This window comes from Mobula hypostoma, chromosome 7 (genome assembly GCF_963921235.1).
Source record: "Mobula hypostoma chromosome 7, sMobHyp1.1, whole genome shotgun sequence".
NCBI classification, from domain to species: Eukaryota; Metazoa; Chordata; class Chondrichthyes; order Myliobatiformes; family Myliobatidae; genus Mobula; species Mobula hypostoma.
The window spans coordinates 29959553-29985268 of record NC_086103.1 but is presented as its reverse complement, the minus strand read 5'-3'; the positions used below and the strand labels follow the sequence as shown (position 1 = coordinate 29985268).

General features: G+C 40.5%; 1 protein-coding gene across 3 annotated transcripts in view; it reads left to right on the top strand.

Moving 5' to 3' along the window:
* sgcd (sarcoglycan, delta (dystrophin-associated glycoprotein)) overlaps nt 1-25716 on the top strand; it is a 210243-nt gene that overhangs the window by 98600 nt on the left and 85927 nt on the right. For all 3 annotated transcript variants that reach the window (XM_063053191.1, XM_063053190.1, XM_063053189.1), the window contains one exon: nt 22984-23071. In XM_063053191.1, coding sequence (XP_062909261.1) covers nt 22984-23071 — 88 coding nt within the window. The remainder of the gene's footprint in view (nt 1-22983; nt 23072-25716) is intronic.

The window sequence follows — 25716 nt, the reverse complement described above, 5'->3', positions numbered from 1 at the left end:
CTTTCACACATGCTGAGCAATCTCTCTTTCGATTCTTTTTGCCATTAACTTAGATGATGTGGTAATTAGCCAGTTTACTTCCTAGCATGTCTTTGGATTTGGGAATAAATGGGAACAGTAAGAGGAAACTCTTGGGGAAAGCATGCAAACTCCAACACAGGCAGCACTCAAGGTCAGAACCAATGTATCAAAGGTCATTCCACATGGTGCATTCAATTCTTAAAGATACATAGAAACATAGAAACATAGAAAATAGGTGCAGGAGTAGGCCATTCGGCCCTTCGAGCCTGCACCGCCATTTATTATGATCATGGCTGATCATCCAACTCAGAACCCCGCCCCAGCCTTCCCTCCATACCCCCTGACCCCTGTAGCCACAAGGGCCATATCTAACTCCCTCTTAAACATAGCCAATGAACTGGCCTCAACAGTTTCCTGTGGCAGAGAATTCCACAGATTCACCACTCTCTGTGTGAAGAAGTTTTTCCTAATCTCGGTCCTAAAAGGCTTCCCCTCTATCCTCAAACTGTGACCCCTCGTTCTGAACTTCCCCAACATCTTCACACTGATATACTATACATCTTATATGTTTAACTTGGTATATCAAAGGATATGAGGGTGCAGAAACACAGGAAATGCTACTGCCTCCATCTTCCTCCCATGAATGTACTTCTCAGTTAACAAAAACTAAGGGCACATGAAGCAAAAGTTAAATATTAATAATAATAAATAATCATTTTATGTTAATACTTTAAATGTGTATTTCTTAGTTATAAAAAGAATCCCATTATCGATGACGTGGTTCAAATAATCCAAAGATCCAATAAGAATAGCAAGGAAAGGAACATCTGAGAACTAAAGTCATTGATCTTGATGTTGTTTGACTGTGGTCTTATCAAACAAAGGCACTTCAGTTAATACAATAACTGTTATAAATCAGTTCATGAGCACCAGAAAATCCATCACAGTATTGGCTGGTGTATGCACGAATCTTGCTTTGAATTGAATTTGGAGCTACTGAAAGCATAAGCCAATAGCAAAAATGCAAAACAAAATATATTGAATATATCATCTATTTAATCTTTGTTACTTGTAAAATATAAATCTTAGCTGACATATTTCACTTTGTGTTGAGCTATACTGGATTTGAATTAGGCTGCTGCTTACTCCTAATGTATGTAATTTTGTTTTTGAGACCTAAAGATTGCTATTGAATTACAGGAGTATTATACGTGTGAGGCTGCTGAATAAAAGAAAACAACTCTCATGGTAGTGAATTACCTATAATTAGTACAGGTTGAGCACCCCTTTTCCAAAGTGCTTGGGACTGGAAGTATTTCAGGATTAGATTTTTTTGGATTTTGTTATATATAATAAGAAAGTCTGGAATTGCCATCAGCTCTGACTCTAAATTTATGTACTACAAGTAAGCAGTCTTTGTCTTACAATTGTTCATCACACTTATGTACTTAACAGTAAAAATTATTACATACCATTAATATAATATGTGCAGGGTAACAAACGCAGCAGCACAACATCGGGAGAGAGTCAGTCGTTGAACAACAACAAAGGACAGCAGTCTTTCAGTCTCCGCCTACAATGTCGTGATTTGATTAAAAGTTTACACTACATAGCAGTTGTATTTTACTTTTTAGGTTTTATGTAAGGTATAAAAAAATAATCAGCATAGTAGACTTGTTCTGATGCCTGGTTTTCAACAGTGACGATCTTAGCAATGAAGTTACCATTTCATTTATCTGCTGCTTCGTGATCAACAGATGTTTTATCTTTAAAATTTTTTAAGTCTTTAAAAATTTAATGCTGTGTCTTTTCTTAAATTTCTGCAACCAGCCTTCTGAATATTCACAGTTACCTTCAATTTTCAGTTCGTTGTGATAGATCTTTGCTTGTTTCATAATCAGCCTACCATTAAGCGGCATATGTTCTGTCCGACGCTGATCAATTCACTCTTTCAATACACGATCAAGACCTTCATTTTTCCGTTATGCTGTGTTTTTCTATTTTTCATTAATTTCTGTTCATTACATATGTGATGTCACTTCTCAGAACTGTCTGTGACGCACAGAGACCTGTGAAATTTTCCTTTCGTGATGTCATTGTCAGCGCTCAAAAGATTTCAGATATCAGAGGTTTGGGAATTTTGGAATTTCAGATAGGGGATACTCAATCTGTATATATTGAACCTTCATGATGTTAAAGGCATAACAATAGAGTCACATATATTATTTATGCAGAGTGGAGGGAGCTTTACTCCACATTTTATCCAGTTTCAATTTAATCTTGTTGACACAGAACAAGGAATTGTTCCATTCTTCTATTCTTTCAGATGCCTAGATTCTTCATGGAGTGGAATACGAAGCTGCCGTTAAAATCATAGAAGTAAAATATGATTCATTACTTGGGTAAAACTTTTGTGGATACTCTTAGAAATTCATGAAAATTAAATTAGGCAACTAAGGGACCAGCTGTCACCACATAACCATTACCATCTTCTAAATTAATCTTGCCTTTTAAGCAATATAATATATTGCAGACAACTGCAAGGGAAATCTGCTGTCTCTGGCAAAATGGGAAAACCCTTTGGAGACAATTGTTGAAAACGTGACATTGTTTGTGGCCCCTCACGTTTTCTTGATGTGACTGACAGACAGATTTTTGTGTGTGGTATCTTTCAGCTACATGGAAGTAGTTTATGGATGGTTTCAGTATGAGGGATCCACTCTGCTGTACCAATCAACTGTTATATTATAGTTATTTTGGGAAATTAAATAGCAGATGCTTTTTTAAACAAAAAATAATGGAGATGCACATTTGTGCACATTATTGAAACACTATATTGTTAAGGCATTGGACTAGCGACCTGAAGGTCGTGAGTTTGAGCCCCAACCGAGGCAACGTGTTGTGTCCTTGAGCAAGGCACTTAATCACACATTGCTCTGCGACGACACTGGTGCCAAGCTGTATGGGTCCTAATGCCCTTCCCTTGGACAACATTGGTGTCATGGAGAGGGGAGACTTGCAGCATGGGCAACTGCTGGTCTTCCATACAACCTAGCCCAGGCCTGCGCCCTGGAGAGTGAAGACTTTCCAGGCGCAGATCCATGGTCTCGCAAGACTAACGGATGCCTTTAAGTATTTTTTGGATATCAGAGAAATTGAACAATATGGAGATATTACAGGAGACTGTCACTGAGATTAAATATCAGGCATAATTGAATTGAACAGCAAAGCATGCAAGGCAGTGCGGGCTTCTATTTCTGATATCCTTAAGTTCATTTCTCTGTACTTGTGTTGTTTCAATATCAGCAACTACGATGAATAAAAAGATAATAATGGAACTTATATATCGGGGAATGTCAGTATTTAATTCTATGCTACTGACATGTGCTTCTATAAATAGCAGCCACTCTAAGGCTTCTATATAAATTCAGAACACCCTACATTGATGTCAGCTGTCCATGATATTTGCCCTGTCTGACCTATGAAAGTTGGTTGCTCTTAGATTCTCATAGTTGCAGAGATTCCCCATTGGCTATTTTCTTGAACAGTCTGTACCAGGATAGATTAGCTCAGGAATACAGCTTTCGGTAAAGGGGGTCTGCAGTGGTGCACTAGTAAGAAAGTTGTCAATGCAAAGTCAAAGTCATAGAGTTCATAGAGCACCTCAGTGCAGAAACATGCCCGGTTTCTGCCTAGTGCAATCTACCTGCAGCTGGACCATATCCCTCCCATCTGTGTACCTATCCAAATTTCTCTTAAATGTTACAGTTAAATCTGCACCTAAAACTTCCATCTCTATACCCCTCATAATTTTGTACACCTCTGTAATGAATAATAAAATCAGAAAGTACAACTGCAAGGAGCCTCTTTAAAACATTAGTTTGACAATGACTAGAGCATTGTTCACTATCTCAGCTGTGAGCCTTTGGAAAAGATATGAAAGCCTTAAAGGGGATGCTGAAAAGAATTACAGGGATGAGGGACTTCAGTTCCTTTGATAAACTGCAAAAATTTAACGGCCATATGAATCTACCTGGGTGTTGTTTTCAATAGCTTTGTAGGTGGACTTGGTTTCGTAGGTTGGTTTGCTCTGTTTCTCTCAGAAACTTCTCATCTGACAAACTGCAGGAGGCAAGAGTATTTCTGGATGGAAGTAAGCTCGGACTAACTAAGTTCTTGGCAGATGTGAATGGTATTTGTGTATTATGAGTGGAACATTTGATGGGTGCCAGATGGAAGTGAGCACATGGAAGTAATTATGCCTCTTTCTTATTACTTTGTTTTTTTTCTTTGAGATGAATATGCTAGAGGGTGTGGAAATAAAAGTAGTTAAACACAACCCCAGCCATTTGACGTTTGTTTGGATATGACAGGCAAAACCTTAGAGTTAAGTAAATTTCATTTCAACTGATGTAGAGAAAAAGGTCAATTAATGCAATTGACCCAATATTTACCTAACGTTTCTACAGTTGTATGTGAATTTTAAAACTTTTGATGATCAGCCAGTATTACAATTCTGTTGAGACAACCAACATGAAACACACACATAGTTAAGATAACATTATATGAGGATTAATAGATGTTCCTTTTTTACTTCTCCAAGTACTGGTATAATATTTCAGTTGGCATGATATAACGATGTGAATTCTTTGCTGTGAAGAAAATCTACTTCACACTTGCACAAAATCTAAAGTATTCAGAATGCCTGTATTGACTTCAAGATAAAGCTGTCTTTTGCATGGGGCCTCCCTCTGTCCCATTCTAGCTGGATCCTGGCACTGAATGCTGGCTGCCTCTACACCATATTCGCAATTATGGCATGAAGCAAAACTGATTTGATGTAATTGTACCATGGAGACATTACTTAGGCAGGGAATGTATCTGGCAGTGCATTAAAGTAAGAAACCAATCTGTTCTAGATGGAGGGAAGCATGAAGCAAGCCCAGAGGATGACAGAATTCCTTTAAAGTTGTTCTGAAACTTCAGTAAAAATATTTTTTTTGTTAACCTTGTCGATGCATAGAAGGATGTGTAAAATCATGAGGGATTTAGATCGCACGAACACACACAGTCTTTTCTCCGAAGAAGAGGAATCAGAAACTAGAGATCAAAGATTTAAGAGAGAGGAAAGACTTAAAAGGGATTCGAGAGATAATTTCTTCATACAGAGTGGGATGCGTATATGGAATGAGCAGCCAGAGGAAGTGTTTGAGGTAGGTGTAATAACAACATTTAGAAGACACAGGGACAGATACATGGAAAGGACAGATTTAAAGGGACATTGGCAAATGGGACTAGCTTAGATTGGCATCTTAATCAGCATGGGCGAGTTGCACTAAAGGGCTTATTTCCATGTTGCATTACCCCGTGACCCGTAACTGTGGATTGCAAGTAATCATATAGAATTTTGAAGAAGTACCATTGTATCTAAGAACATTCTTTGTAACTCAGTCAAAGGAAGCTGCTTAACAAATAGTTCAGTGCAACTGGGCCTGGGCCTTCAACTTGATGTTGTTGTCCAAGGGAAATAACATTCTAGTAAAACATTAAAGTTTAAACCGAGTGCTGGAAAATACATAATCTACATGATAAGCTGCAAATTTACACCAAATTATCCAGCAGTTTTCATGACTTAAAGCAAGGAAACATAAGAAACAGGAGCAGGAGTAGCTCAGACTTCAAGCCACCATACTTAAGTTATTGTGCGTCCATGCAGAGTCTTGCAGTCTGAGCTGCAGGTCAAGCATTTAAGACAATTGTTCTCACATTAATAAAAACAAAGGTTCCATCCAACTATCCTCACTGCTCAACAACATCCTCCAACATAAAAAACGTAAACTGTATAAACTGGATTATGTTCCATATTTCAAGGACTGTCCTACAATGAAGACCTCAGTGAAAAAAAATCTTCACTTTCCCAAATTCACCTGTAAGACTTAAAGCAGCTCATGGTCTACCTATAACTGTGAGTCAACTTCAACCATAAGAGATAACCAAAGTAGTTCTCATCAGAACATTAATATGATGCTGAAATGACACTATTCTAAAGCATAATGGGTGATCAATGTCTTAAAAGAATGGGACATCATCATCTCTTTCAGACAAGAGTCTAATGGAAGGGAAACAAAGACAGCCTGTAATGGAGACAAGAGCAGTGCATAGGAGCAAATGAAGAAAGGAGTAGAAGCAGGCTAGGCTTTTAGCCTTTGAACTTGTTCTTTCTGTCACTAAGACCGTTTTTGAACCTTGATCTGACTCGCTTTCGCTTTTTATATAGCTGCTGCTTTAAAAAAGAAACTTGGGTCTTGAATATCCTCAATAACAGACTGTCCAATGTCATGTCATACAGCAGAGAAAATTCCAAAGACAAATAAAGAAACTTCTCCTGATCTCACTTTGGCATGGTCAACCTTAATCATGAGACTGTTGGCCAGCAAATTAATTTTTTGTTTTTTTTGTTTTTTTTAGGAAAAAGAAACCAGCAAATTTGATTATGTTGCACACAATACTACAGCATTAAGTTATTAAAGCAAAAAGTGGTTGCTGATCAGGGGCATCATGTAAATTTCCAAAGTTCTCATATCTTAGCTTTTCATTATGACTGAAGTTCTAATGCACAGGCAGCAGCAGTCTCGCAACAATGGATATCATGCAGAAGAAGACTTTCACATTGCTTTTGTGGCCTGCTTTTGGTATAACTTGAAGATGCATTCCCTGTGGAGAATCTAGACGGGCATTCAGGAAATGACTTACGTTGGCCCCTTTCAAGGTAGATGTTTAATGGTTCTCCCACAGTTACCTAATGTCATCTCTCTTAGAGTACCCCTTATCTAATTCCTCCCTCCAAAATTGTGACCTTTGGTCAACCCCTCTTCAACCACTACCAACGTAGCAACTAACCCTTCCCCAACAACAAACTCATTCATTAACTTCACTTTCCCAATGATCAATTCCCTATCCCTAGTTATCGGAATTACTCACCTCTACCCAACCATCATTGATTGCAGCTCCTGTAGTCATCGCATTTGAATTCCTGCTCTATGCCCAGGTACCACATTGACCTCATATTTACAGTTTATACTTTTTAGCAGACAGTCCTTGCCCGAATCTCTCAAATCGGTGACCACGAATAATTCTCTATCTCCTCAACCTCCCCCCACAGCTTTGAACTTTGGTACACTTAGACACCTCTCTTCATGGTTATCCGGACTTGGCCTGCAGGCCTAACTTGGATTTATATAATTTCCTTCATGTGCTGTGCTGCTGAGGATCATTCTCTGGAGAACTTCTCAATATCAGTACCTCTTCCACTGGCTGCTGTGAAATGTCTGCGATTCCTAAGCATATATTCCTACTTTTAGGTTCTCCTTTTAGAAATAACAGCTGTCAGTCTGTTACAGACCTCAAAGTCTGAAGTTTTGTTGAAATAAGCTCTTCTAAACTACTAGGATTAGAGGACCATTCTACTCAATCTCTCTTCAAGAAGCAATCATTCAAAGTACAATAAAATAAAATTACAGAGAGGATGGGGGATGGATGGATTGGGCAAAGGAAGTATTTTTGATGCGGGGGGGCCAGGGCTGTCAAGTTGATGTGAATACTTACAGAGCTGCCTGGTCAGTAAGTAGCTCAGGAAAGTTTGAGAGAAAGAGAAAGCAAACATGGAGGTAGTAACCTTGTTGAGGGAACCCAAAACTAGAAATAAATTGTTAGTTTTATTCATCCCTCGTTTTGCCCCACTGTGTTGCAAAGGCTCCTTTTATCCTCTACTCTCCTACGCTCTCTGCAATTTAACTAATTTTCTCACTTTCCTCATGCTGGTGAAAGGTCATTGACTTGAAACATTAATTCTGTTGCTTATTTCACAGACGTTCTCTCTCTAGCTGAGTGTTTTCAGCAATTCTGTTTTTAATTCAGATTTAAAATATCTGCAACTGTTTTGTTTCAAAACAATGCAAGATGATCCATTTTTCTGTATTTTTTAAATGATAAGAAAATAGGAAATGTTGGTGTTCAAAGGGATTTAGATGTACTTGCACGCAGGTTACTGAACACTGATATGTTCGTGCAACAAGCGATAACAAAGGCAAGTGATATGTTAGCCTGTATTAAGAAAGGATTTGAGCACAAGATTATAGATATGATGCTGCATTTATGTGATGTGACTGTATTTAGGGTATTACCTGTACATACAATTTTGATTTTCTTGCTTAAAAAAATATCTTTGCCATAGCAGGAAAGTGACAAAGATTCATTAACCTTTGCTGTTTATGGAGACATTATGTAGACTAGGCCTAGTCTACATAGTCTCTAGAATTTAGGAGAATGAAGGGTGATCTTAACGGATCTTAAAAAGGTAATTCTTTGAAGAGTTGACAGATTAGAACCATAGAACCATAGAACACTACAGCACAGAAAACTGGCCATTCTGGCCATTCGGCCCTTCTAGTCTGTGCTGAAACTTTATTCTGCTAGTCCCATTGATCCGCACCCAGTCCATAACCCTCCAGACCTCTCCCATCCATGTATCTATCCAATTTATTCTTAAAACTTAAGAGTGAGCCCGCATTTTCAGATGGCAGCTCGTTCCACACTCCCGCCGCTCTCTGAGTGAAGTTCCCCCAATGTTCCCCTAAACCTTTCCCCTTTCACCCTAAAGCCATGTCCTCTCATATCTATCTCTCCTAATCTAAGTGGAAAGAGCCTACTCATATTTACTCTGTCTATACCCCTCATAGTTTTGTAAACCTCTATCAAATCTCCCCTCATTCTTCTACACTCCAAGGAATAAAGTCCTAATCTGTTCAATCTTTCCCTGTAACTCAACTCCTGAAGACCCGCCAACATCCTAATAAATCTTCTCTGCACTCTTTCAATCTTACTGTGAGTTCAGTACAGAAACAATACAGATTGAAAGTGCTCAAAGCAAACAGATAGTGATTTATGGATATCAAGCAGCTGTACATCTAAAGGAAACCAAAGAATCCCAGTAAAACTACCACAACTCAAATCTGCTTGGAGCGAAATTATGGGTTGAATGCATTGGCCTATCACTTAAATAAGGTGAGAGTTAATATCAATATTACCACGCTAGCGATATGAAGCATTCCATGTTTGGGAGGAAGAGTCAGATGAAGGTAGCATGCTGTAATAAAGATGGAAAGCTTTAACACTGCCCAGTGAGTGAATTGGTACTCTATACCAGGTGAATGAGAACAGAATGAAGAAATAGGAAGCGGAATGACATAACTCCTGCTGTGAGATACAGGCAACCAAAAAGTAAGGGAAGAATAGAGATGGAGATAGTCAGACATTTCAGAAAAATATAGAACCTCAATAGAAGAGTAATATTGAAGTAATTTACCTGTCCTCAGAATAAACTGGAAGTCATCAATATGAACTCTGAGTATTCATTTGATAATGAGCATTACCAAATGTGAGAATGCATAGATTTGGAAGAATCTTATTACATTGAGTCATAGAATCATAGAGAAGAACAGCACGGAAGCAGGCCCTTCAGCCCTTTTAGTCCATGCCAATACCATAGATTCATATGGGGGAAGGTGTTTGCTTCACTGTGAAGGGTTGACAAGCAATGATGTCATTCGACTACCTTGAACCTTGGCTTTTCTTATTCTTTATTATTAACTTGCATGCAAGTCAAACAGCTGAATATACAGATTTCAAAATGATATAGAGAAGGCACAGTTGTTTTTGGAGCTGGACCATGAGGGTGGATATTAACATGGAGTAAATTCGGAAGAGGGGAAAGCCACAATGAATGAGGTGTGTTAGGTCACTCACTGTCTGTAAGGAGTTAATACGTTCTTCCCATTACTACGTGGTTTCCTCCAGATACTCTGGATTTCTCCCACATTCTAAAGATATGCAGTTCGAGGTAGTAAGTTGTGAGCATGCTACTGGATGTTGGCACCAGCAGTGTGGCAAAACTTGTGGCTGCCCAGCATAAACTTTGCTATTTTGATTTGATACAAAATGACACATTTCACTGCATGTTTTGATGTGCACTTGACAAAGCTAATCTTTAATCTTTCATCCTGAACCTGACAGAAACATATCTGAGTGTTGTTCTTATTATAACAGGTTGGCTGATGTGGAGAAACAAAGCAACTTAGGCAACTATGCATAGCAATCAGGAAAGGTCATACATGGAGACAGTAGCTAACTGAAAAGGCTAATGACCTTCATCTCAAGAAGAATGGAATTCAGTAGGGATGAGATTTGGTCAATTCCACATCGAAGCTGCTTTTGGGGTCTGGAGAGACATATTAGTATTGGAAAGAAGTTCACTAGAAATGATAACAGTCTCATAGCATTTAAGTTATGAAGAGAGACTGGATAAACTTTGCTTGCATTTTCTTGAGTTTAAACAGTCGAGAATTGATTTAACAAAGGCCAATATTGACCAAGTCACCTTCAGAAATGCTGACAGTTCTGGTAGAACGGTCAAGATTTCTGTTCAAACAGGCTTTCTCTGAGCTGCCACACTGCTGATTACCAGAGATTTCCCACTTGTGCTGCAACACTGGATCGTGTATGGATTGTGATGAAAATTCAGTGTTACATTTGCTTAAATTCTGAAGTGATATTTGAATCTGAAACTCTGACTTGTGGGTTAGTTTGACCAATTGCATTCTCGTTGACTTGGTGTAGTTAATTGAATTGACAATAAGCAGAATCATCTTGTGATACAGCAAATTTGTTATTACATTGAAATTCTCGATGTGCAAGTGTTCTAACCTGTTAAGAGTTAAGATCATAAGACTTGGGAGCAAAATTCAGCCCATTGAGTCTGCTCCGCCACGTGATCATGGCTGATTTATTTTCACTCTCAACCATATTCTCCTGCCTTCTCCCTGTTTACCTTTGACAGCCTTACTAACCAAGAATCTATTAATCTTGCCCTAAATATATCCAAGGTTTGGACTTCACAGTTGTCTATGGCAATTAATTCCACAGGTTCACCACCCTCTGGCTAAAAGACTTTTCCTCATCTCTATTCTAAAGGTACATCTTATATTGTGAGGCTTTGCCCTCTTCTTCTACATTCTCCCACCTTCAGAAACATCCTCTCCATGTCCACACTATCTAGGGCTTTCAATATTCCAGAGGTTACAAGAAGGTCCTCTCTCATTCTTCTAAACTCCAGTGAAGCTTGGCAACTCTTGTTGGCTGCCTCTACCGCAGCCCTCGACTCAACTGGTGCATTTCACTGTATATTTCGATGTACATGTAAAAAATAAAGCTAAATTTTATCTTTAGCAACACACACAAAATGCTGGTGAACGCAGCAGGCCAGACAGCATCCATAGGAAGAAGCACAGTCGACGTTTCGGGCTGAGACCCTTCGTCAGGACTAACTGAAAGAAGAGATAGTAAGAGATTTGAAAGTGGGAGGGGGAGGGGGAGATCCAAAATGATAGGAGAAGACAGGAGGGGGAGGGATAGAGTCAAGAGCTGGACAGGTGATTGGCAAAAGGGATACAAGGCTGGAGAAGGGTGAGGATCATGGGACGGGAGGCCTAGGGAGAATGAAAGGAGGAGGAGAGTGCCAGAGGAAGATGGAGAGCAGGCAAGGAGTTATTGTGAGAGAGAGAGAGAAAAAAAAGAGGGGGGGGGGGGAGAATAAATAAATAAATAAATAAAGGATGGGGTAAGAACGGGAGGAGGGGCATTAATGGAAGTTAGAGAAGTCAATGTTCATGCCATCAGTTTGGAGGCTACCCAGACGGAATATAAGGTGTTGTTCCTCCAACCTGAGTGTGGCTTCATCTTGACAGTAGAGGAGGCCAGGGACAGACATATCAGATTGGGAATGGGACATGGAATTAAAATGTGTGGCCACTGGGAGATCCTGCTTTCTCTGCCAGACAGACAGAGTGAAATGGTCTCCCAGTCTGCTTTGGGTCTCACCAATATATAGAAGGCCGCACTGGGAGCACTGGACGCAGTATATCACCCCAGCTGACTAACAGGTGAAGTGTCGCCTCACCTGGAAGGACTGTTTGGGGCCCTGAATGGTGGTGAGGGAGGACGTGTCAGGGCATGTATAGCACTTGTTCCACTTACAAGGATAAGTGCCGGGAGGGAGATCAGTGGGAAGGGATGGGGGGGGATGAATGGACAAGGGAGTCGTGTAGGGAGTGATCCCTGCAGAAAGCAGAAAGATGGGGTGAGGGAAAGCTGTGCTTGGTGGTGGGATCCTGTTGAATGTGGCAGAAGTTACAGAGAATTATATGTTGGACCCGGAGACTGGTGGGGTGGTAGGTGAGGACAAGGGGAACACTATCCCTAGTGGGGTGGCGGGAGGATGGGGTGAAAGCAGATATGCGTGAAATGGGAGAGATGCGTTTGAGGGCAGAGTTGATGGTGGAGGAAGGGAAGCCCCTTTCTTTAAAAAAGGAAGACATCTCCTCCGTCCTGGAATGAAAGGCATCATCCTGTGAGCAGATGCGGCGGTGACGGAGGAATTGTGAGAAGGGGATGGCATTTTTGCAAGAGACAGGGTGGGAAGAGGAATAGTCCAGGTAGCTGTGAGAGTCCGAAGGCTTAAAGTAGACATCAGTAGATAAGCTGTCTCCAGAAAAAGAGACAGAAAGATCAAGAAAGGGGAGGGAGGTGTCGGAAATGGACCAGGTAAATTTGACGGCAGGGTGAAAGTTGGAGGCAAAGTTAATAAAGTCAACGAGCTCAGCATGCGTGCAGGAAGCAGCGCCAATGCAGTCGTCGATGTAGCGAAGGAAAAGTGGGGGACAGATACCAGTATAGGCTTGGAATGTGGACTGTTTTCCTCAAAGCCAACAAAAAGGCAAGCATAGCTTTCTACAAAGCCAAATCTTTAGCATGTTACTTGAGGGCGGTCCTCAGAAAAAGATCAAGCATTAATATTTATTGTTAAAAATGCAAACAGGAAGGTGAAAATATTGGTCTTCATCTTGATTATGGCTTGTAAACCGTGGAGTTCTGTGCTACATAACTGACTAATTGATTAATTATACGATATTGGAGCAGTTTTTTTTGGTTGCAAAGTGGCTTCAATGTTTGACCTTACGCCATAATTATAAAAAGAATTTCAAATTTAAGTCCTGCTTTATGAAATTAAAATTGTGCTCCTGTCCTATTTAAAATATGAGAAGCTGACTTATGCATTCAAAGACAGTTGGTGCTGCCTGGGGTTTTAATTGCTGTATCCCTCATGCAGAATCAGAATCAGGTTTAATATCACTGGCATGTGTCGAGAAATTTGTTGACGTATATTAAATAGTTAAATTAAATAAGTAGGTGCAAAATAGGAATAAAAAATAGTGAGGTAGTGTTCATGGGTTCAATGCCCATTCAGAAATTGGATGGCAGGGCAGAAGAAGCTGTCATCTGTCAACTTTAAAGTGAATGCCTTATGAAGCTGAGGCACATGGAAGGAAGTGGCAAGAGAAATCAGAAAATGTTGAGGAGGGAAGTTGAGAGGGAAGGGCAGAAATCAGGAAAAGGCAAGGATTGAATGACATAATGTTAAGTAATAGGCCTACCCTCAAGCTATGGAGCAGATCTATCGAGATATGTGTTGTCACTAGAATGCACACTGCTATTAGGCTTCTACCATTGATTGAAGTCTCTTTTGAGGAGATGCTGTTTTTTACATGATGCTGAATTTCCGTTTGATTTATAAATGTTACCCTTTGGAGAAAAGGTGAAAAAAAATCAGTGTTAATAAAAATAAAGTCTAGTGTCGACCATTTTATTTACAAATGGTTCTTGACTTAATACACACTTATTTCTTGTTTTACTGTGACTAAATAATGGTTATAGGTCAAAACCTTCCGATCCACTTTCCGTTTTAAGAGAAAACTATATGCTGTGGATATTGTTGACAATATCACATGCATGAAGTATTAGAGCAAAATGACTTCAGCATTTCCCAAATCAATTTCCCAATGGATGTGACTCTTGCCAGAAATGTGTGCAAACATGGCAAAACATGTGTGTTTCTATTTAGCTAGGTGAATCTCACTATTTTCTCTGTGGCATTGTCTATTTTTATCCATATTTGTGCATTGTAATTATCTGATGGGATTATTTTGTAATGTGTGCATGCCTTGTTTCCAATTCCACGGTTACCAGCCTGGTGTATCCCGATACTACTAACAATTGTCTCTGTGCAGGCAGCCTGCTTGGAGTCAGTCCTGTTCAAACCTATCAAAACCATTCTCTCTAGATAATTAAAATGTTCTGTGTTTGCATGGAATAATAGGAGGCTGAAGCCATTCTTTGTCTCACCATCTGTTCCCACTATTTAACATATTGTCGTCCAGCAATAGTGAACTTACATGACAGCAACCTCACAAGCAGTTAAATGATTATGCTAAGAATATAAACAAGAATTGTACTTGGAATACCTTGTTAATGGATATTCAATTTAAAGTAATATCTCATTTAAGTCATTAATGTACATTTTTTCAATATTTTCTGTTTTTTCTTACTAGTGAATATATTGGAAAATGCTGGAGAGGTGTTACTTCTATTTAATTTGATTATGTCATCTTATTTTATATTTGTATCTTAATACCTCCGGTGTTTTAAATAAAAGAAAACTGTTAATTCAGCATGCTTTGGATTTTAGTAGCGCTGGACTGGCAGATTTTCTGGACTATTGGGTTATATTTAAACGTATTCCTACACTTCTAATTCAGTTCAAGTTCAAGTTTAATTGTCATTCAACCATACATGGATACCCAAAAATACAGCCAAACAAAACAGTATTCCTCTGAGGCCAAGGTGCGAAACATAGTACTAACAGTCATACACAGCACATAGCATATGTTGCATATGCAAGATAGCAGTAATTGATACAGTCACACTGAAAGTTATATTTCAGTCCAACTCCCTGAGTGACATGCTCTGTAAATTGACGTTGCATGGGTGTTATCATGAAGAACAATCAGTTCTCAGCAGTCTACAGGTGAACGTACACATCCACACAATCTAGCTTGTCGTTCCAATGATCGAACACTGGAGGGCAACACTGAGAGGAGGGGCTAGCCCCCTACCCAGCATGGACTCTATGCCATAATGCCTCTGGTATCACCTCCCTTGGACTGCTACAACAGGCAAGCCATGGCTTGAGGCCCAGTCCTTGCTCCGACTGAGGCCACACAGCTTCCCAACCGTCTGTCTCACCAACAAACAAGGGAAATGCACTTGCAGCATTTTACATTATCAATGTCCAACAGGGTCTTGAGATTGCAAGAGGAACATTCAAGACAATCACACACACTTAGACCACACACTACCTTTGTGCATCAACTTCAATTGCCTTCCTTTGGCAGGCAGTGCCTAAGTTAACACGAAGTCCAGCTGCTCCACTGATGGGGTAGACCTGCAGTACTTGGTTCTTAATGTCCAGCATTAATAGTCATAGTCATAGTCAGACTTTACTAATCCCGGGGGAAATTGGTTTTCATTATAGTTGCTCCATAAATAATAAATAGTAATAGAACCATAAATAGTTAAATAGTAATATGTAAATTATGCCAGTAAATTATGAAAAAAGTCCAGGACCAGCCTATTGGCTCAGGATGTCTGACCCTCCAAGGAAGGAGTTGTAAAGTTTGATGGCCACAGGCAGGAATGACTTCCTATGACGCTCAGTGCTGCATCTCGGTGGAATGAGTCTCTGGCTGAATCTAAGAACTTCAAATAAGATACAAGGCTACACGGGAATGCCAGGCGTCGGTGTCTAGAGGGGAGAAGAGGAATCACTGGCTTCCAATGTATGGAGGGAGCATGAAAACCACAGTTAAATTGAGCACAAGGATCTCAGGCCCTGGTGTGTTGAGAGGAAACCCAGGGCCCCCAGTGTACTAAAGAGAACACAAAAACGGCAGGTCCTGCAGCACTGAAGGCAGCATGGGCATCAGCAAGCCCATGATCCAGATGTTGAACCCTTAGGATTTCTGAACAATCAGACAGTAGATTATCTGAGTTTTACTACATTAAGATCATGGATGGAGCTCCTGCCCCTGTTAGGATTGGCCATGGTGTCCTAGTGTGCTGCATTTTGAGTGATCTGCTCCCTGTTAGATTAGTGCTGGGATTTGATCCAGGGAGAGGAAAGGTAAAGGCAGCTGGCATTACTACTTCAGCTTGACATTTGTTGTACAGTGGATACATTTTGATAGTGAATGTGAATTGATTTATACATAAAATATGAACAATCTGAAAATACATTTTTTATGATCACACAGTGGAAGGGTTTGGTGAAGGAAATCAAGTAGTTTATTTTGACCAGCAAACATTGCTAAGCATTGGTTAAAGCCACACAGACTGCCTCAGTTTCCTTGTAAAATTGTTGACAGCCTTCGGCTCATATGGAAAAATGAGGAGGTGATATTTAGAAGCTATAGGGAAGTAATCATCCCTAGGTTGCAGGAGGCAAGACTGTCAGGACAGGGAAAGGGAATAGGCAGCTAGTTCAGAGTGTTCCTGTGGCTGTTCTCTAGAATAAATATACTGCTTTGGAGACAGGGCTCAACCTACCAGGGGAAAGGTGCAGCAACCACGTCTTTGGCACTGAGTGAAGGTGAAAGAGACACCTGGATAGTACAAATTAGCCAGAAAAAGTGGCTCACCTGAGGACTGGGAGAAATTCAGAGTTCAGCAGAGGAGGACAAAGGGCTTAATTAGGAAGGGGAAAAAAGATTATGAGAGAAAACTGGCAGGGAACATAAAAACTGACTGTAAAAGCATTTATAGATATGTGAAAAGAAAAAGATTGGTTAAGACAAATGTGGGTCCCCTACAGACAGAAACAGGTGAATTGATCATGGGGAGCAAGGACATGGCAGACCAATTGAATAATTACTTTGGTTCTGTCTTCACTAAGGAGGACATAAATAATCTTCCAGAAATAGTGGGGGACCGAGGATCTAGTGAGATGGAGGAACTGAGGGAAATACATGTTAGTAGGGAAGTGGTGTTAGGTAAATTGAAGGGATTAAAGGCAGATAAATCCCCAGGGCCAGGTGGTCTGCATCCCAGAGTGCTTAAGGAAGTAGCCCAAGAAATAGTGGATGCATTAGTGATAATTTTTCAAAACTCTTTAGATTCTGGACTAGTTCCTGAGGATTGGAGGGTGGCTAATGTAACCCCACTTTTTAAAAAAGGAGGGAGAGAGAAACCAGGGAATTATAGACCGGTTAGCCTAACATTGGTGGTGGGGAAAGTACTAGAATCAGTTATCAAAGATGTGATAACAGCACCTTTGGAAAGCGGTGAAATCATCGGACAAAGTCAGCATGGATTTGTGAAAGGAAAATCATGTCTGACGAATCTCATAGAATTTTTTGAGGATGTAACTAGTAGAGTGAATAGGGGAGAACCAGTGGATGTGGTATATTTGGATTTTCAAAAGGCTTTTGACAAGGTCCCACACAGGAGATTAGTGTGCAAACTTAAAGCACACGGTATTGGGGGTAAGGTATTGATGTGGATAGATAATTGGTTGGCAGACAGGAAGCAAAGAGTGGGAATAAACGGGACATTTTCAGAATGGCAGGCAGTGACTAGTGGGGTACTGCAAGGCTCAGTGCTGGGACCCCAGTTGTTTACAATATATATTAATGACTTGGATGAGGGAATTAAATGCAGCATCTCCAAGTTTGCGGATGACACGAAGCTGGGCGGCAGTGTTAGCTGTGAGGAGGATGCTAAGAGGATGCAGGGTGATTTGGGTAGGTTAGGTGAGTGGGCAAATTCATGGCAGATGCAATTTAATGTGGATAAATGTGAGGTTATCCACTTTGGTGGCAAAAACAGGAAAACAGATTATTATCTGAATGGTGGCCGATTAGGAAAAGGGGAGGTGCAACGAGACCTGGGTGTCATTATACACCAGTCATTGAAAGTGGGCATGCAGGTACAGCAGGCGGTGAAAAAGGCAAATGGTATGCTGGCTTTTATAGCAAGAGGATTCGAGTACAGGAGCAGGGAGGTACTACTGCAGTTGTACAAGGCCTTGGTGAGACCACACCTGGAGTATTGTGTGCAGTTTTGGTCCCCTAATCTGAGGAAAGATATCCTTGCCATAGAGGGAGTACAAAGAAGGTTCACCAGATTGATTCCTGGGATGGCAGGACTTTCATATGATGAAAGGCTGGATGAACTAGGCTGATACTCGTTGGAATTTAGAAGATTGAGGGGGGATCTTATTGAAACGTATAAAATCCTAAAGGGATTGGACAGGCTAGATGCAGGAAGATTGTTCCCGATGTTGGGGAAGTCCAGAATGAGGGGTCACAGTTTGAGGATAAAGGGGAAGCCTTTTAGGACCGAGATGAGGAAAAACTTCTTCAAACAGAGAGTGGTGAATCTGTGGAATTCTCTGCCACAGGAAACAGTTGAGGCCAGTTCATTGGCTATATTTAAGAGGGAGTTACATATGGCCCTTGTGGCTAAAGGGATCAGGGGGTATGGAGAGAAGGCTGGTACAGGGTTCTGAGTTGAATGATCAGCCATGATCATACCGAATGGCAGGGCAGGCTTGAAGGGCCGAATGGCCTACTCCTGCACCTATTTTCTATGTTTCTATGTTTACATTGCCTCCCAGGTGCTAGGGCCACGGATGTCTCAAATCAGTTCCGTGGCTTCCTAAAGGAGGGGGGTGAACAGCAGGAAGTCGTGGTACATATTGGTACCAATGACATAGATAGGGAAAGGGAGGAGGTCCTGAAGAGAGTATATAGGGAGTTAGGGAGAAAGCTGAAAAGCAGGATCTCCAGGGTAGTAATCCATGGATAGCGAGCTGTGCCATGTGCCAGTGAGAGTAAGAATAGGTTGATTTGGCATATGAATTTATGGCTGGAGAATTGGTGCAGGGGGCAGGGCTTCAGTTTTCTGGATCATTGGGTTCCCTTTGAGGAAGGTATAATCTGTACAAAAGGGATGGGTTACATCTGAACCCGAGGGGACCAATATCCTCGCAGGCAGGTTTGTTAGAGTTGTTGGGGAGGGTTTAAGCAAATTTGGCAGGGGGACAGGAACAGCAGTAAAAATGCCAAGGATGGGGCAGTTGGCGTACAGCTGAATGCAATGTGTAGTCAGACTGTGAGGAATGACAGGCAGAGGATAGTCGAAAACTACAGTCAGTGGGATGAGTTAAAGTGTAACAGGGGTCAAAATCAAAAATGGTGATGAAAACAGGACTGAAGGTGTTATACTTGATTGCATGCAGTATAAGGTAGATCAACTTGTAGTGCAGTTAGTGATTGGCAGTTATGATGTTTTGGGGAACTCTAAGAAAATCATAGTCGGGAGCTCAACATCCATGGTTACACATTGTATCGTAAGGACACTATGTAGGCAGACACTATGTGGCTCTTTTAATTAAAAAACATGCAATCATTCCTCAGAAAGAGGTGGCATAAGATTAGAAGAAGTAGAATCCTTGTGGGTAAAGTTAAAACAACTGCAAGGGTAAAAAGACCCTAAAGGGAGTTGTATTCAGGACTCCAAACAGTGGCCAGGATGTGGGATATAAATTAAAAAGGCATGTAAAAAAGGCAATGTTGCAATAATAATGTGGTATTACAATATGCAGATAAATTGGAGAAATTAGGTTGGTGCTAGATCCCAAGTGAGGGAATTTGTAGAATGTCTACTTGATGGCTTTTTAGAGCACGTTTTAGTTGAGCCAACATGGGGAACAGCAATTCTGGATTGGGTGATGTGTAATAGCCCAGATTTGATTAGGGAGCTTAAAGCAAAGGAACTCTTAGAAGCCAGTGATTGTAAAATGATAGAATGCAATCTGCAGTTTGAGAAGGCCAAGCTAAAGATGGATGTGTCAGTATTACAGTGGAGTAAAGGGAATTACAGAAGTATGAAAAAGGAGCCAGCCAAAGTTGATTGGAAGGGGACACTGGAAGGAATGATAGCAGAACAGTAATGGCTGGTGTTCTGGAAGTTTGGAAGGCACAGGAAAGATACATTCCAAAGACATTCCAAAAACATTCCAATGTTTCTTAAAGGGAGGATGAGGCAACATGGCTGACAAGTGAAGTCAAAGATAGCGTAAAAGCAAAATGGGGACATACAATACTACAAAAAGCAGTGGGAAGGTAGAGCTTTTAAAAACCAACAGACGGCAATTGAAAAGCCATAAAGAGAGAAAAGATGTAGTTTTAGAAGACCTCTGACAAAATGCCATACATGAGACTGCTTAACCAGGTATTACAGGAGTAATACTAGCATGGATAGAAGATTAGCGGACTGGAAGGAAGCAAAGAGTAGAAATAAAGGCAGATTTTTCTGATTGGCTGCCGGGTGGCTAGTGGTGTGCCACAGGGGTCAGCGTTGGCACCATTTCTTTTCACATTTTGCAGAGTGTCAATGATTTGGCTGAAGGAATTGGTGGCTTTGAGGCCCAAGTTTGCACATGATACAAAGATAGGTGGAAGGGAAGGTAGTGTTGAGGAAGCAGGGAGTCTGCACAAGGACCTAGACAGATTAAAAGAATGGGAAAGGAAGTGGCAGATGCAGTATAGTGTAGGAAAGTGCATGGCCACACACTCTGTTAGAAGGAATAAAGGCTTAGATTATTTTCGAAAAGGGAGCAAATTCAAAAATCAGAAATGCAAAGGGACTTGGATCCTCATGCAGGTTTCTCTAAAAGTTAACTTACAGTTGAATTTGTGGTAGGGAAGGCAAATGCAATGTTAGTATTCATTTTGAGTGGACTAGAATATAAAAACAAGAATATAATGCTAAGGCTTTATAAGGCATTGGTCAGACTTGGAGTCTTGTGAGTATCTAAGAAAGGATGTATTGACATTGGAGAGGGTCAAGAGGAGGTTCACAAAAATGATCCCATGAGTGACAGCGTTATCATATGAGGAGTGTATGATGGCTCTGGGTTTGTACTCACTGGTGTTTGGAAGAATGAGGGATGATCTCATTGAAACATACTGAATATTGAAAGATCTAGATAGGGTGGATGTGGACAGGATGTTTTCTATAGTGGGGAAGTCTAGGACCAGAAGGCACAGCCTCAGAAGTGAGGGCCATCCAATTAGAACAGAGATGAGGAAAACTTTCTTTAGCCAGTTGGTTGGGAATCTGTGAAGTTCATTGCCACAGACAACTGTGCAGGCCAAGTCATTGGGTATATTTAAGGTTGGTAGGTTCTTGATTAATCAGGACATCAAAGGCTACGGGGAGAAGGCAGCAGAACAGGGATGAGAGGGATAATAAATCAGCCATGAGAGAATGATGGAGCAGACTTGATGGGCTGAATAACCTAATTCTGGTCCTATACCTTATGGTTGTATGGTCTTCTTGAAGCCAGATTCAGCTGAGTGCTACAAGGTATTAACCTCTGTGTTGTGAGTCTGTACAGAAAAACAAGTTATGTTAATCCCCATTAAGCATGATTGCAGGGCCCACATTCCATGTTATAATGTGTCATAGGCTTTTCATTTTAAATGGCATTCTGTGTAGCTTCTAAGACATCACTTACAAGTTTTATTCCTGTGTTAACAAAATGACCCATTGTCTATAGATTGCCAGCATGAACTCTGTACATCAGATGCAGAAGAAAAATCATATCACAGTCTTAACTGTGCTGTTATCATTAATAGATTGAACAAGCATGGCAAGTGTTTTATGTTATTAATTTACCAGAGTGAACAGTAATAGTATTTAAATGCATTTTAAAATCAGTTATAATGGTTGACATCCAGATAGTGTAAAATAAGGACAAAATTGGCTCACTATGTAAGCCATCTATATGAAGCAGATATTGGAAAGCAGGAAGGACTTTCAGTTCTCATTCTTATTGTGATCTAAAATTGTTACCACTGTCCTTATGATAAAATGTCTTTCATATATTCCTTATTAACTTAATAACTTACAGACCAATGCAAATTAAATTTCTGCATTTGAGTGTACTATTCATTCTTGATGTAACAGCAGTGATAGTTTTTAGCATTTCTGTCTCCCTAAACAATAACATTTCATGAAATTCAAGACCTTGACGATTATTTTTTCCACTTATCCATTGAAGTGGTTCCCTTTATGAGTGTTTCTTGTATTTATCCATCAAAATATTTAACTTAATTTATAATTTGTTTCTCATGCACTGCATTGGATGTTATGCAGGCAAAAGTAGCAGTCTGTGGTTACCCCCATGATATTAGAATACCAAAATCTAACCTCCAGGTCATTTCATCTTCCGAGGTGTGGGCAAGGTTCTGTGAAAGTGTGAAGCGAACTAGGCTACCAAGAGCTGTTCCTTACATGTTTGACAACTGTCAGTCAACCTGATGTCAGCAACAGTCAGCCATATTTGCTCATGTAACCATAATTATTGTATAGAGGAAATACATTACAAGTACCCCGAAATATTTTAGTATATAAATGCAAGTGCCATTCATAAAGGAAACAGCTCCAATAGAGGGGAAAAATGATATTAAAATCTAGAAACCTATTGTGTGTGGGAAAATTACAGCTGTTTCATAATGTGAGAATGTTTTAATTATTTCACAATATTTTACGATGGTTTAATTAGTTCTTTAAAATAAATGTTTTGTCTGCATATATCGTCTGTTAATTGGCTATAATAGAGGCAAAACACTGTAGAGTCAAAAGCCTTTAGCAATATCTGATTGCCAATTTCCATCAGGAATTTTGTGGGAGGGGCCTCAGTGCTTGGAACTTGTTCCAGTCATGCAGAGAATCAACTTGTTTGTCTCAGCATTCAGTAAGGCAAATGCAGGTGAGTGGAAACTGTTGAGTTCAGATAGAAGATTGAATGCAACAAGATCTGGCCCATTATTCTAACTTATTCTTTATACCGTACATAAGCAACAAGAGTGTTCCAGTTATAATTTATCATGGAGCTTCAAACATGAAGGTATGCACCTAATTATGTTTTCTCTGATTTTTTTATAGGATAGTTCTCTTTACTTGCAGTCTTCTAGGAATGTTACAGTGAGCATCCGCAATAGTGAGGATCAGACAGTTACGCAATTAAATACAGGTAAGATGGAACATCAAGGAGAGGGTACAGCGCACTGCGGTCAGATCCTGAGCTGGATCTATTGAAAGTAGCTAGAAAGAAGATCGTCACTCAGGATATTAAAAAAAAAAACAATAAGACATGCAGCAGAAATACTAGTAAAAGAGTACTTTAAGACTATAAGGTATTGGAGCAGAATTAGGTAGTTCAGGTTATTGGGTCATCTATGCCATTCAATTTTGTCTGATCTATTTTTCTCAATGCCATCCTGTCTTCTCCCTGTGAGCCTTAATCCCCTTACCAATCAATAACCTATCAATCTCTCCCTTAAATACACCCAACGACTTGCCCTTTACAATCTCATGTGGTAATGAATTCCAAAGATTCACCACTGTCTGGCAGAAGAAATTCTTCCTCATGTCAGTTCTGAATGACCTTTATTCTGAGGTTATGCTCTCAGATCATAGACTCTCCTACAGATGGAACCATCCTCTCCACATCCACTCTAGTCGACCTAGTAGCAGCTGCTAGTTATGAATATATTAAATCATAAAGACCCATTACACTCATTCTCTCAGTTTACTTTGCAATAGGTATCAATAATGGAATTTTCTGCTCCCATGTACACGCTGGACAGATTACCAGCGCCCAGACCCTCCCTCATGTTCAATTCTATTGACTGAAAATCTTGAGCTCGATTTTTTCATCCCTGTTGCTTTGCAAAAGTTATGATCTGACTTCTCTGTGAAAAGATGAAGGATAAACCAATCATGTGTCCTATCCTCCCAATCACTTTGCACAAGGCTCCTCACTGGTCTGCTCAGGCCAAATTCACGACAGCCATGGATATCTACTTTTAGCTAAGCTGAACAAAGAGAAGTGGTAAAATGAGCCTTAGCTTGTTTTGCAAATATACTACAGAAGAAGACATTCTCAAATAGCAGAGGTAGGCAACTGTGGCAAACAAGGGAAGTTAAGGACTGCGTAAAAGTCAAGAAAAGGGCATATAAGGTAGCAAAAGTGAGCAGGAAGTTGGATGATTAGGAAGCTTTTAAAATCCTACAAAAGGTGAATGGAAAAGCTATAAGAAGGGAAAAAATGAGATACTAGCAAATAATATAAAGTAGGACACCAACAGTTTTGTCAGTTATATAAAGAGTGAAAGGGAAGGTGAGAGTTGATACTGGACATAGAAACATAGAAAACCCACAGCACAATACAGGCCCTTTGGCCCACAAAGTTGTGCCGAACATGTCCCTACCTTAGAAATTACTAGGCTTACCCATAGCCCTCTATTTTACTAAGCTCCATGTACCTATCCAGTAGTCTGTTAAAAGACCCTATCGTATCCGCCTCCACCACCGCTGCTGGCAGCCCATTCCAAGCACTTACCACTCTCTGAGTAAAAAACTTACCCCGACGTCTCCTCTGTACCTGCTCCCCAGCACCTTAAACCTCTGTCCTCATGTGGCAACCATTCCAGTCCCGGGAAAAAGCCTCTGACTATCCACATGATCAATGCCTCTCATCATCTTATACACCTCTGTCAGATCACCTCTCATCCTCCGTCGCTCCAAGGAGAAAAGGCCGAGTTCACTCAACCTATTCTCATAAGGTATGCTCCCCAATCCACGCAACATCCTTGTAAATCTCCTCTGCACCCTTTCTATGGCTTCCACATCCTTCCTGTAGTGAGGCGACCAGAACTGAGCAAGTACTCAAAGTGGGGTCTGACCAGGGTCCTATATAGCTGCCACATTACCTCTCGGCTCTTAAATTCAATTCCATGATCAGTGAAGGCCAATACACCGTACATCTTCTTAACCACAGAGTCAACCTGCGCAGCTGCTTTGAACGTCCTATGGACTCGGACCCAAAGATCCCTTTGATCCTCCACAATGCCAAGAGTCTTACCATTAATAATATATTCTGCCATCATATTTAACCTACCAAAATGAACCACTTCACACTTATCTGGGTTGAACTCCATCTGCCACCTTCGCAGCCCAGTTTTGCATCCTATCAATGTCCCGCTGTAACCTCTGACAGCCCTCTACACTATCCACAACACCCCCAACCTTTGTGTCATCAAGAAACTTACTAACCCATCCCTTCACTTCCTCATCCAAGTCATTTGTAAAAATCACGAAAAGTAGGGGTCCCAGAACAGATCTCTGAGGCACTCCACTGGTGACCGACCTCCATGCAGAATATGACCCGTCTACAATCACTCTTTGCCTTCTGTGGGCAAGCCAGTTCTGAATCCACAAAGCAATGTCCCCTTGGATCCTATGCCTCCTTACTTTCTCAATAAGCCTTGCATGGTGTACCTTATCAAATGCCTTGCTGAAATCCATATACACTACATCTACTGCTCTACCTTCATCAATGTCTTTAGTCACATCCTCAAAAAAATTCAATCAGGCTTGTAAGGCACGATCTTCCCTTGACAAAGTCATGCTGACTATTCCTAATCATATTATACCTCTCCAAATGTTCATAAATCCTGCCTCTCACATCTTCTCCATCAATTTACCAATCACTGAAGTAAGACTCACTGGTATATAATTCCCTGGGCTATTTCTACTCCCTTTTTTGAAGAAAGGAACAACATCCGCAACCCTCCAGTCCTCAGTAACCTCTCCCGTCCCTATTGATGATGGAAA